The following is an 11,854-nucleotide window of genomic DNA, read 5'->3' as shown; positions in this document are numbered from 1 at the left end:
TGATTCTATGATTCTATGATTTTACTCATTTTATTACGCAAGTATTTACCAGTACACCTTTATAAAAAAGCATGAAAACAGTCAGCAAATTACCCTGTAGACATTGTAAACGTCTATATCGTTGTTTGCTTAACATTGCCCTCCTGTACCTCTGGAAGGTCAATCCTTTCATTTCCTTAGCTTCTCACATCCATCCACCAGCTCTCCTCAGTGCCTTGCTGTGGTTAAGAAATTCAGCAGATTCTGAAGATCACTCAAGTGAGACTTCAAAGGTTTTACTGGCCATATTTTCCAACATCTCGCTGTATCACGCTTGGGAAATTTCCAGACGGGCACTACAGGATTATCCTAATAGCAGATATCAGGAAGGATGGAGGACCTTTTGTATGTTAAAAGGAGTATCTGCCTGCCCCTAGGATCTGATGGTAGGAGGATAGGCCAGTAGGAAGGACTTGGGGAGCAGGAGGAAAGGTGCTTAATAGAGCTAGACTCCCTTATAGTATTTCCTGAAATACATGACACTCCTCTTTCCCCTTCTTTTTCGCTCGTCTGTCTCCTTCAATGCCCTCAGGCCCTGAATAGCAAACGTGTATTTCTGAAGCAAACCACCCGCCTTTCCCTGCCAAGGGAATAACACCCAATTTCTGAAACAGTACTGCAGGGCCAAAGGAGAGAGAGAGGCTCCTCTGCAGACAGATTCAGAGCGGCCGCTTTGGGCTCCTGACTCACCCCCCTTGTAGCCCCAGCAAAATCAACACTGCTGTGTGTTAGGATGTGTCCATATAAATCAGATCACTCCTGTTCTAGTCTGTGCTTTTCCAACTAATAGCCTGTTGGCTAAGCTACTGTGAGATGTTATCAGGAGGGTGAAATACAGCACATGGTACAGAAGAGCCCAAGACTGACCCAAGGAGGCTGTGATAATGTTCCAAGTGCACTAACAGGACAGCGGGATGTAGCAAGTAAATGTGTTACTTCTTTCAGGCACCGATAAATGGATGTCGTTGTGAGCCCCTGATAAATAAACTGGAGAATCAGCTGGAGGCAACAGTGGAAGAGATAAAAGCTGAGTTTGGGACAGTACAAGATAAGATGAATGTTAAGCTGGGCCAGATGGAAAGCAAAACTCAACATCAAGTAAGAATATGACCTGGAGGTCTGCTTGCTCACATGACTATTAGAAACATATCTAAGCTTAATGAATATTTTCATTGTCATCATTCGTTCATTGCTTCTTGTGTTGTAAAAACGAACCTGAAAGCTAATACTCAAGACCAGGGAACTCTGACATTCCACAGAGATCTAATGTTGCAAACTAGGGTCTTGAGAAAAACAGATTTAATGTGTTAAGTGGCTTCCAGTGCTTTTTTAGACAATAAATCTAAACTGCTTGAGGCCCTAAGAGGGAAACTTAAAGACAGAAGGCAGTCCTACAGCTGGTCGGTTCATAATTGTAAAAATCCCTCTTGCTGAATTCTGTTTGCACTGAGATTCAAGATCCTCTAAATTGTTTTTTATTTTTAATGTAATGGTTATTCATCGATAATTTTGTGATGGAACCTTTTTGCAAGCTACATCTAATTGTAGTCGGCAGCATTCCTAGAAATGAAGACTGAAAGACAGACTGTACTTTGACTTACAAGGTTCACAGATGGGGGGTTGGTTTGGTTTTTAACATGATCATCTCAGCTAAATTGTGTTGTTTTCCACAGCTCCGTGTTTTAGACAAGCTTATGGCTGAGCGGCTGTCTGCGGAGAGAACAGAGTGCCTTCACCGCCTGCAACAGCACACTGAGCTGGAAAAAAATGAGGGGGAGAAACGGCAGGTAGGGCTTGAAACAGCTACTCCCCATTAGCACAGATGGATCAGCTCAAGAGTTTCATTCCAGCAGGCAGAGAGAATAGAGGAGATTTATCTCATCTGTTGAAACAGGCAAAGGAACTTCAAAGAACAAATTATTCCTATCCACCATCAATCTCTAAACCAAACTTACAAAGCTTTTGCATTAGAAGCGGGGAACGTGAAATCTAGTCCCACTGTCATAATTTAATTTGGTGGGTCTGCAGTGTGGGATCTATAACAAAATATCTTCTTTCTAACATAGTGCTTTGCAAAAATTCCTACCGCTAAATTTTTAACAGTTGTGCTTTCAGATTTTGCTTAGTTGAAGGATGTCTGCAGGAACATCCGCAAATAGGAACAAAGGCTTAAGATCAATGTTGCTCCTTTTATTTCTCATCCATTTGGTTGTGCACCCAAGGAATCTCTCCCCTCTCCTCTATCTGATCTTTCCCCCCCGCCATGTATTAAAAGGCTGCAGTTTCTCCCTGGGACATTGGCAACAGTGCACCATCTCCAAGCTGTGTATTACTGCCAATAGGCAAGTTATTTTTGTATGCTTGTTTAACCAGCATTACAAGAATAACTGTTCCCCTGGAGATCCAGCTCTTGTCCCTCTAGCTTCTGCACAAACTCACCATTAAAACACGCTAAGAAATTTATGTTTCTCTACTCACATAGGTAAACTTAAAATACAATTAATTTTCTCATTATTGGTATTCTTCTAAGAATTGAGAAATACACTTTGTGCTAGTAAGTGGTCATGACTTTTGTAAGACAGTTCCAAATCTGTGATAAAAGGCTGGCAGCTGTGATAATCCCAGCATAAACTACTGATCAAGATACTTTGGTCTAACATCTGCAAAACTTATCAAACTAAGGCAGCTTTAGTTTTTATTTCATAGTAAGAGACATAAGTATTATATTGGCTTCTGAATGTCTGGGCTTGTGCTCCATCTCCTTGTAATCTCCATTTAAGAAATGAGATACTGGAGTGCCACATCAGGTGAATTGAAATTACCATTAAGCAGTATCAGCTGTTCCTGTTCTGTTGGGTCTAATTGAAGCTATTGGAGAAACTGAGTTGGGCTTTACTAAATGCATGGACTAAATGTCCACGTGCATAGGAGGGCCTGACCTAAATTCATGTCGTCATATGAACAAGAGGGTAAAAGAGCTACTCATATTTTAAATGATTACTGGCAAATGCCTCTGCAGCTGACACTTATTATGCACCTTTGTAATTTGAAAGCTGTTAGTAATTTATCATTTAGTGTTGGACTCATCTTTATCACCGAATGAACAGAGGAGCAGAGGTTGGTAATAGTATAAAGCTGTGTTGTGGTTTAACCTGGCAGGCAGCCAACCACCACACAGCTGCTCGCTCACTGCCCCCATCCCAGTGGGATGAGGGAGAGAATCGAAAAAAAAGTAAAATTTGTGCATTAAGACAGTTTAATAGAACAGAAAGGGCGGGGGGGACAAACCACAAAATAGGTGATTCACAATGCAATTGCTCACCACCCATCAACCGATGCCCAGCCAGTCCCCAGGTAGCAGTCACCGCTACGCAGCCAACCCCCCAGCTTATATATTGAGCATGACATCTTATGGTATGGAATACCCCGTTGGCCAGTTGGGTCAGCTGTCCTGGCTATGCTCCGTCCCAGCTTCTTGTGCACCTGGCAGAGCATGGGAAGCTGAAAAGTCCTTGACTATGTAAACACTACTTAGCAACAACTAAAACATCAGTGTTTTATCAACATTATTCTTGTACTAAATCCAAACCACAGCACTACACCAGCTACTAGGGAGAAAATTAACTCTACCCCTGCTGAAACCAGGACAAGCTGTGTCCCAGAAGTGTCTTAATTTGAATTTCACTCTTAAAAATGGCAGCTTTTACCACATGTGATATTCCTTGCACTCAGCAAGTACCATTGACTGTATGATTAAACAAGTCAGCCTTGATCAGAAGACTTAGAGATGCATTTGAAATAGCACATGCAAATCTAAGAGGGCTAGCTTGGACTAAAGAGGGTGCCTTTCATTAGCTAATGCATAGTTTTTCATCTTTTCTGATTTGCAGCCCTTTAAATATTCCCAGTGGCAGCATGCATATCTGTTCAGGGAGTCTAAGCCCACAGATACCAGGCTGCCTTCTCTTCGTCCCTGCCACACATCCTCAGCAGCCCAGGAACCACAGGATCTAATCACAGGATCGTCTAATTTAAAGTCTCTTTCTCATAGATTTCCTTGGTCGATGAGCTGAAGACTTGGTGCATGTTGAAGATTCAGAATCTGGAGCTCAAGCTTTCTGGAGATTCCAGGTCATCAAGACCAAAATCAACTTTGTCCACTTGTGAGTCTCTCACCGAGACCCTGGATACTGAGAACAACCCCCACAGTGCCAAGGACTGTAAAGCCAACCAGCCCATGCTGCAGTCAGAGGACTCCCACCAGCATTCCTATATCACACTCCCAAATAGCCTCTCGGAAGATGGGGGAAGGAGCAGAGTCCAGATGCCAGAACAGAGCTTTGGGCAACATTTTTGCATTCAACAAGATGGCGCGTCAGGTACAACCCTGTCAGGTACTTAGATGTCATATTCATTCAAAGGCGAGCTAGTTAACTGAGGGATACTTGAATTAATACTACAGATACTAATTCTGGCTCTGTGCTTTCCCCCATCCATATGCATAATGTCTTGGGATTAGAATACACTTCAAGGCAGCCGCTGGGAATATTGTAAGACATGGTTGGGTGGAATTCCAGTGGCTCTTGCTGATGCTTCCATGTCACTGTGTCTTTGAAGCCAAGTCCTTTGATGTTCTGAATAACTCTTTTCTGAAATTTCTCCAGCTTCCCAGTCAGAATTGCTCCCACCCCATTTTCTGTCAGGAAGGGGTGCAGATTATCCAACATCTACTGAAGAAAGTGTATTGTATTTAGTGCTTTCCAGATGTATGGAACCTATAATGGCAGAGTGCAAGGATGTGAACCTAAAATACTCATTTCCCTTGTTAATATTCAAACTGCAAGTATATAGAATAAACCTCTCCCTTTTTCCTCTTTCCTTGAACCAAAGTCTGTTTAATTATTAGTTCATTTGACAAGAACAAAGTCAGCTGAGAACATTCAAGCCCATTCAGGGATCAATGGCCACCCGAAGATATGGAAGACCTTGGTTCAAGCCACCTCTCTGTGCTTGGCCAGGGAAGCTTTTGAGGAAAAAAGAAATGGGCAGAATGCCCAGGTCTCCACAGCCAAGGAGAACGCTGTCAAGGCCCTGGGCTTCTGTAAAATACATTGTATATGCCCCCCAAAACACTATGCAAAGTGAACAGACATGGACATGGATACCCCATCAGACTAGAAAGGCAGAAGACCACACAAGAGATCTTGTGGCAGCATGAGTGTGAGCTATACTGCATTGAACAGTTCAGAAGCATCAAAATGTGTTACCTTTGCAAAATTAGTGGGGCTTCAATTTTTGTAGAAGCAGGGGGTTCATTAAGTATCAGCAGTCATAAACTACTTTGGGAATCTAGCCTGATCTTTGTTAGACGTCCTTCTGGAGAAGTCCTTTAATTGTTGTCAGTCTATAGTCCCACAGCCGCAATGCAGTGCCTCTCTGCCTGAGCCAGTTTTTCTCTTTTAATGACTCTCTATTATATCACCTGACTGTGAAAATGCGATAAACTAATACAAGCCTCTACAATGTACACACAGCAGGGTACATGGGAAACAGCATCATTCATTGAACAATGAGGATTTCTGAATGCTAAAATAAATGCCCAGAGCTTTTCTAAATACATATGTTATATTTTATTCTGTAGGTACAGAGCAACAGTTAATCGTTGGCAGACCAGTTTCTTCTGCCCCTGCTCAAGATGTCAGGCCAAAGGACAAAGCTGTCAGTGCCAGCACATTCCACAGGTTCCAGCAGGAGCTGCCCTCCTCCGAGCTTTTGGGGTCCAAATTAAGACACGTTAAGGTTCAAGCTGCTTTGCAGCCCTTGACTGAACCTGCAAAGACTGAACCACAGAGCGGCTACTTCATTGACAAAGGAACTCAGACAAAGAAGTCCAGCAAAAGCGGGCAGTCAAGGCACAAAGCTCTGCACCACGCCGGGGCACATCAGAGCCAGGAGCAGCAGCCCTCCGTCCTGCCTGCGGGACAGCCATCTGCCCCTGCGCTCAGAGACACCTCCCAGGCCCTGGAGATAACACAGTACTTCTTCGAGGCTGTTTCCACACAGATGGAGAAGTGGTATGAACGGAAGATAGAAGAAGCCCGATGCCAAGCGAATCAGAAAGCGCAGCAAGACAAAGCTGCGCTCAAGGAACATATTAAAAGCTTAGAAGAGGAGCTCAGCAAATTAAGGACTAAGGTGCAGAAAGAGAGCTAGCATCTACCAAGCAGGTAAAGACAAGCAATGGGACTCATTTTGGAACCTGCTGTACAGGAATCTGGAATATTGTTAGATATATACATTTGTAGTGCCTGTTACATCCAAACAAAATGCTCTTTTTCAGGAGTAGAAATAACTTTTGGAACTCTAGAACCAAGGAGAATTCATATGCAGACCGTACTGATGACAACCAGATGCTGCAGATTAGATCCTTTCTTTCTTTCCAAGAGTCCGTTAAATATTGCACTCTCAATTTCCAGGTGCTGCTTGAAAACAAACTGCATTAGAAACCAAAACTGCATTCTGAAAAGGGAATTTCCTTATTTCCACATAGGTCATGTGTGGCTAGAGGGTTCCACTGTATGCTACATGTAAACACGTGGCAATACCAATACTGAAATAAATCCAGGATGTCTGAGAGCTTTTGACAGAAATTCCTTAGTGATGAAGGGCTATTGATACTATTTTAGATACTCCCCACAGCCTCCCTCTAGTCAGTGGAGAGAAGCTACAGAACCAACTCAAATTACAAGCCCACGTAGGTGACAGACGCAGGCTTCCAGCTGGGAGAGGCCAGGCTCCCACTGAGTGAGATGCTAAGGTGAGTCACTCCATTAGGTACAGAGGCTGCGGTTGCCGCTTTGCTTTTCTTTTGGTTTTACATTATTAAAACAAATGCTAAATTAGAAATTAGATTTGTCTTTTTTTAATGGTGTCCTGGTTGCAAAGCTCCTTGTGGTTATACAGTTGTTGGGGCCATACTCGAGTAATCTGACTGAGAAGTTTTGTTTAGGGCATGGATGGCAAATATTTTACCACAACCATGCTCTACTTGGTAGGTATAATTTTTATATAAATCTCTGTTCCTTCAAGCAGCAAATGGTTGAATTCTCTACTACTGAAGCAGCTTGAAAGTCCTTTCGATAAAGAAGTGAAAGCTTGGTTCCCTGTACTCAGATGTTTCTTTTTCTGCAGAATCAGGGTTTTCTCCCGGACACCTTGTCCAGACTGTCCTCCTTTGTTCCTCTGAATGATTCCCCTCTGTTTTTTCTCTTAACCCTAAAAAGAGAGGCCGGGCCCTGGTGAGTCTGCAGGTCTTAGGACTGGTTTCACAAACAGTCCCACAAAATAGAACTGAACAACATTTTAAAGTTTTTATGGATGTCTTTTGTTATAAAATGAAAACTTACAATCACCAAAGTCGTCCAGGCTGACAGACTCCAAATAAGGCACCGTAACTTGTTGCATCTGCATCCTTTCAGGGCTTCCTCCTTAACCCCTGAAAAGGCTCCATCAGATTCTGTTAGAAAATTAAGTTAACTTAACAGATCATGATAGAACAATTGTTCAAAAAGAATTTAAACACAGGATAGTACTGTGTTATGCCAAGGAGAAAGAGATTTTTTTTCTGTACTGAGGAGCCCTAAAATCAATACAAAATACTTTACAGTACTGAAGACACCATTGCCTAATTAGTAATTAAGCTTTTGTCTTCTTAGCAGATGTATAAAGCAAAGAAAATTGTATTATATAACAATATTTTTAAAGTTCCTATTAATGCACTATCAAGACAAGAAAAGTGTATCTGCTGTTATGGAAATACTAGGTTTTTTGCTCTGACTTCTGTAGTCTAATATAGACACTTCCATATGTTTACAGTTTTGTTTAAGCTACTGTAGGAATGCAGAAGCATGCTATTTAAGTTTTGTGTCATCTTGATAAAGTGAATGTTTTGCCAAGCAATTAAAATAAGTGTTGCTCAGAAGTCTGCATTGCTCAGAAGTCTGTGGTATAACGTTTTCTAGCCAGAGAAAATTGACAAAATCCCCTCACTTGATTCAGAAGGGGAAGCAGAAAATTGGACTTTCTAAGCTTTTGTCTTTGTGGCCATAAAACGTCTGTCCCGAGGGAGGCTGCAGGGACTGACTGCCATTTGTTAGCTGATGCACGCACCCGCCATGTCGGAAGTTAACTGGCACGGGGCCGAGTTGTGCAGCTGATCACACACACGCTCCTGAGCTTGTGCAAGTGCAAGGGAAACGGAAAGGCTACGGCTTCAGCTAATCTGCTTCACATACGAACCACACTACCACAGTGACCATTGCAGCAGTGATTTACAGTAACTAAAAGGGAGCAGTAATTTAAGACAGTAACTGGGCTGCAGAGTACTGATTTTAGAGGTTTCCTGAAGCCAACAAGTGTACTGTAAAATAAAGGGAGGAGTTTTCTGCTAATTCCTTTCTATTCTCCTTTGTAGTCCTCCCTTCTTTGAAACTGCTAGAGTTGAAGGACTTCTTTACAAAATAAGCAGCACACACTTGGAGTAAATTTACTTATCCTGGCAGATTGTACTTGGACTCCTGAAGGCTTCTTGGCAGGCAATTTTACCTTGACAAGCCCACAAAGCAGTGGAGATGACAGGCAGCAGCACTCGGGAGGTCAGCGGCTGTCCAGGGCTGCCTGTCAAGACCTATTCCGGGATTATGTGGCCACAACCTAGAGATGTACAAACTGGAGTCAAAGGAGTAATGCAGACTCAGGGGTCCGAATGGAAAGCGCTGCGATGAGGCCGCAGGGGAAGGTCTCCAAATTCAGGAGCAGAAATCAAACCATTGGCTGAAGGAAAAGGGAAGGCTACATGTAAGAACAAGCCGACATTGATTACAGCTTTGTTTAGTCAAAATTCCTTTCTAAACAGCATTTTCGGGTCACGTGAAAAATCAATCCCCAACACACTAATGTTCTGTCAGTGTATTCTACCACAAACTGCTAACGAAATTTAGATTTTTAACAGTATTTAAACATACGTATTTTTCACTGACTGATTAGAAGCTCAAAGGCTTCTGTTTATACAAACCTGAACTCTTCAGCAGCCTCACTGGTTGCCTGAGCCACATCCTTTACTGCAAAGCTAAATAAACATCACAGGAAAGGATTCTACGATGACTTTCAGAAAAAGGAAAAAAAAAAAACCAACCGGCATTCTTTGTTAAGCAGCAGCTTTTTGCAAAGGAGCTTGGAAGTGTGTAGCTTTGAAGACCCTTTGTTTGGCTCCAGCAAGAAGCATACGTCCTGCTCCCGAGCGGGGTCCTTCTTCCCTCCTGTAGCCTGGAGGGGGAATACTGTCCTGTCCCTTCCCGTGGGCCAGCGGTGGCACTGACCGGGCTCGCTGTGAGGCAGTCCAGCTCCCTCACTCTGCAGAGAGCCTGCCTGGCAAGGGGAGGTGGCTCCCCACCTGAACTGTCATGGCAGAGTGGGAGCGGGAAGGGTTCCTGCATCTCCTGAAACCACAACCTAAATTGCACACGGCTGCTGGATAGTCAGGTATCCATCTACTCTGGTCTGGCTGGTTATGTTGAGAAAATCCCAGACTCACCTTGGCATTTTTAAATTATATGGGAAAAAAAAGATATACTGCAATTCACAGGAAGGTAAGAACAGTTACAAGCTAACAACTAAAAGTAGAGTAATAAGACATTTGGAAAAACAGACCACAATATTTGCAGTTAGTACCTTCTATTTGTAATTCTACTTTATACTGACTTTTAAATACTAACTTGAAGGTACTTGCTGTTAACCTGGTAATAACTGTTTCTGGGGCTAAAATCGCTCATTTTCATGTATAAAAAGATCTCCCCTTTTAAGTTTTATTCAGCTATAACTGAAAATCAACATCTACATACAAAATATTTTCTTAATGTTTTATCATGTTTATTCATTTTGGGCCAATTTATTTATCTCAAATGCTTTTTTAGTCCCAAATTTTGGTGAAAATCCTTGGCACAGTACAGAAAGAGCTGTTACCACTATGAACGTTACCGCTTAGAGTTGCCACAACAGAAAACAGACAAAATAATCTGGCTTATATTTATTTTCTACTTCCTGGCATAACACTGCTGTTGTAATTTTTGGTGCTTTCTGCTTTTCTCACAGCACACATGACATCATCCATTCGGTTCTTTAAAGTCCTTTGTGTCTGAGTGATTTTCACACGGGAGGGTAACCAAACCGGGAAGAGGAAGGGGAAAAAACCAAACAAAAAACCCACTGTGGTAGATTCCACCTTCAAACATTACCAGGTTGTCAGCAAAGGCTGCTATTATAACCACATTCTGGAAAAAATACGATGCTTGTTTGCAGCAAATGAAAGTCCGCTGTCAAAATTAAGATCAGGATTTTGCCAACTTAAGTGTTCTTTGAAGTTCCTGAAGTTGCATGTTGCCTTGAGTAATCATCATCCTGATTGCATCCTGTAAAACAAAATGGAATCTACTGAACTGAATGTCTGTACACAGCGTAGGTTTTACACAAGCACCCAGATTTTAACACATTAAAATACAGACAATTCTTACCAGCACTACTGTGATCTATTTCTTTGTGTGAACTAACGCTATAGTCACTGAGATGGTTAAAAACCAGGTGAATAAATGAATTAATTTTCTCCAAGTCCTTAATGTTTTTGGGGGCTGGTTATAGCTTTGCTTGAAAACTCAGTTCTGAACTGGATTCAAACTCCTAATAATGTTTTCTCTACACCTCTGTGTCTACCGCCTTTGCAAGCAAGTAGTGAGAACTGCACGTGGGCATTATGAAGACAGGTGTTTTAAGGAGCAAGTGGATGTTTCTCTCAACGTTAATTTTTATCTAAGTACTGTAACGCTTCGTCTGCATAATTCAGCCACCAATTCCTTGAGCACTGGCTAGAAAAAGGAACAAACTAGAAAGCAGAAGATGGGAGATATACAAGAAATTTAAAGGTTTCTGCATTTCATACACGCTTCATATCCACAACCATCCAATTTGATTGTGTTCAGCTTGAATAGAATTGAAATTAAAGATGAAAAAAAGAAGCTACAGAAAGCTTGACCATTAATGGGTTTATGTTAGTTATCGTATTATTCAATACAATTTTTCTGATTTGTGGTTTGAGTAAGCAGGATTTGTTTGTTTTTTAGCTTTTTAATTCCAGATTATTATCTGAAAATCAGAAAAACATTACTACCACCAACAGGGGGAATAATATTTAGAGATGCTGAATTATTTCTTTACATAAATGCTCCTTAAGAGACGATAGTAACAGGAGACTTCCAACCACTCTAGAAGTGACACCTACAAAACAAACCCAGGTGGCAAAGCCCAGGACAGCGCAGTGATCGCTGGCGGGCAGGCGGGCAGGCTGGCGAGTTCCCGATCCTCACCTCTTCTGTAGCGTCTTTATTTCTTCTGAATTCCTCCCTGGCCCAGTCCTTTAAATAGCGGCGATCTGCTTCAGCAGGGACCTCACGAATAGCCCGCAGGATCTTCCTGTATAACTGAAGAACCTGCTGCCGCCTCAGGAACTGGGAAGGAGAGAGGGAGGGAAGTCTGTCCCGTCCCAGGACACTCTGCGGAGAGCTGCAGCCTCAGCGGCTTTGTTTGCTTTGAGGGACATTTAAATGAACACCAAGTTCCCCAGAACTTTTCTAGAACACGCAGTATTGCCAGTCCAAGCAACTTAGATTTCGTATAGAACAACATGCCAAACGTGGAATACGTTGTGGTGCCTAAGGCTCGCTGTACGCACAAACGGCAGCATTACCAGGGCGGCTGCCAGCTCACC

The 11,854-nt window shown here is 42.4% G+C and overlaps 2 protein-coding genes across 2 annotated transcripts; one reads left to right on the top strand and one right to left on the bottom strand.

Moving 5' to 3' along the window:
* Nucleotides 1-984: 984 nt before the first annotated feature.
* ANKRD6 (ankyrin repeat domain 6) lies at nucleotides 985-6,252 on the top strand (the record flags this gene model as incomplete). Its single annotated transcript, XM_009584438.1, has 4 exons — nucleotides 985-1,137; nucleotides 1,713-1,826; nucleotides 4,091-4,418; nucleotides 5,681-6,252. Coding segments are annotated over 4 exons (1,167 nt in total), but the record flags the coding sequence as incomplete, so codon positions are not given.
* A 4,172-nt stretch (nucleotides 6,253-10,424) lies between these two features.
* Nucleotides 10,425-11,639, bottom strand: LYRM2 (LYR motif containing 2; the record flags this gene model as incomplete). The annotated part of the gene is made up of 2 exons (XM_009584437.1): nucleotides 10,425-10,505; nucleotides 11,454-11,639. Coding segments are annotated over 2 exons (267 nt in total), but the record flags the coding sequence as incomplete, so codon positions are not given.
* Between the last annotated feature and the right edge of the window lie 215 nt (nucleotides 11,640-11,854).

Source organism: Fulmarus glacialis, unplaced genomic scaffold (assembly GCF_000690835.1).
Source record: "Fulmarus glacialis isolate BGI_N327 unplaced genomic scaffold, ASM69083v1 scaffold47788, whole genome shotgun sequence".
In the NCBI taxonomy this organism is placed as follows: domain Eukaryota; kingdom Metazoa; phylum Chordata; class Aves; order Procellariiformes; family Procellariidae; genus Fulmarus; species Fulmarus glacialis.
This window is presented reverse-complemented; position numbering and strand designations above follow the sequence as displayed.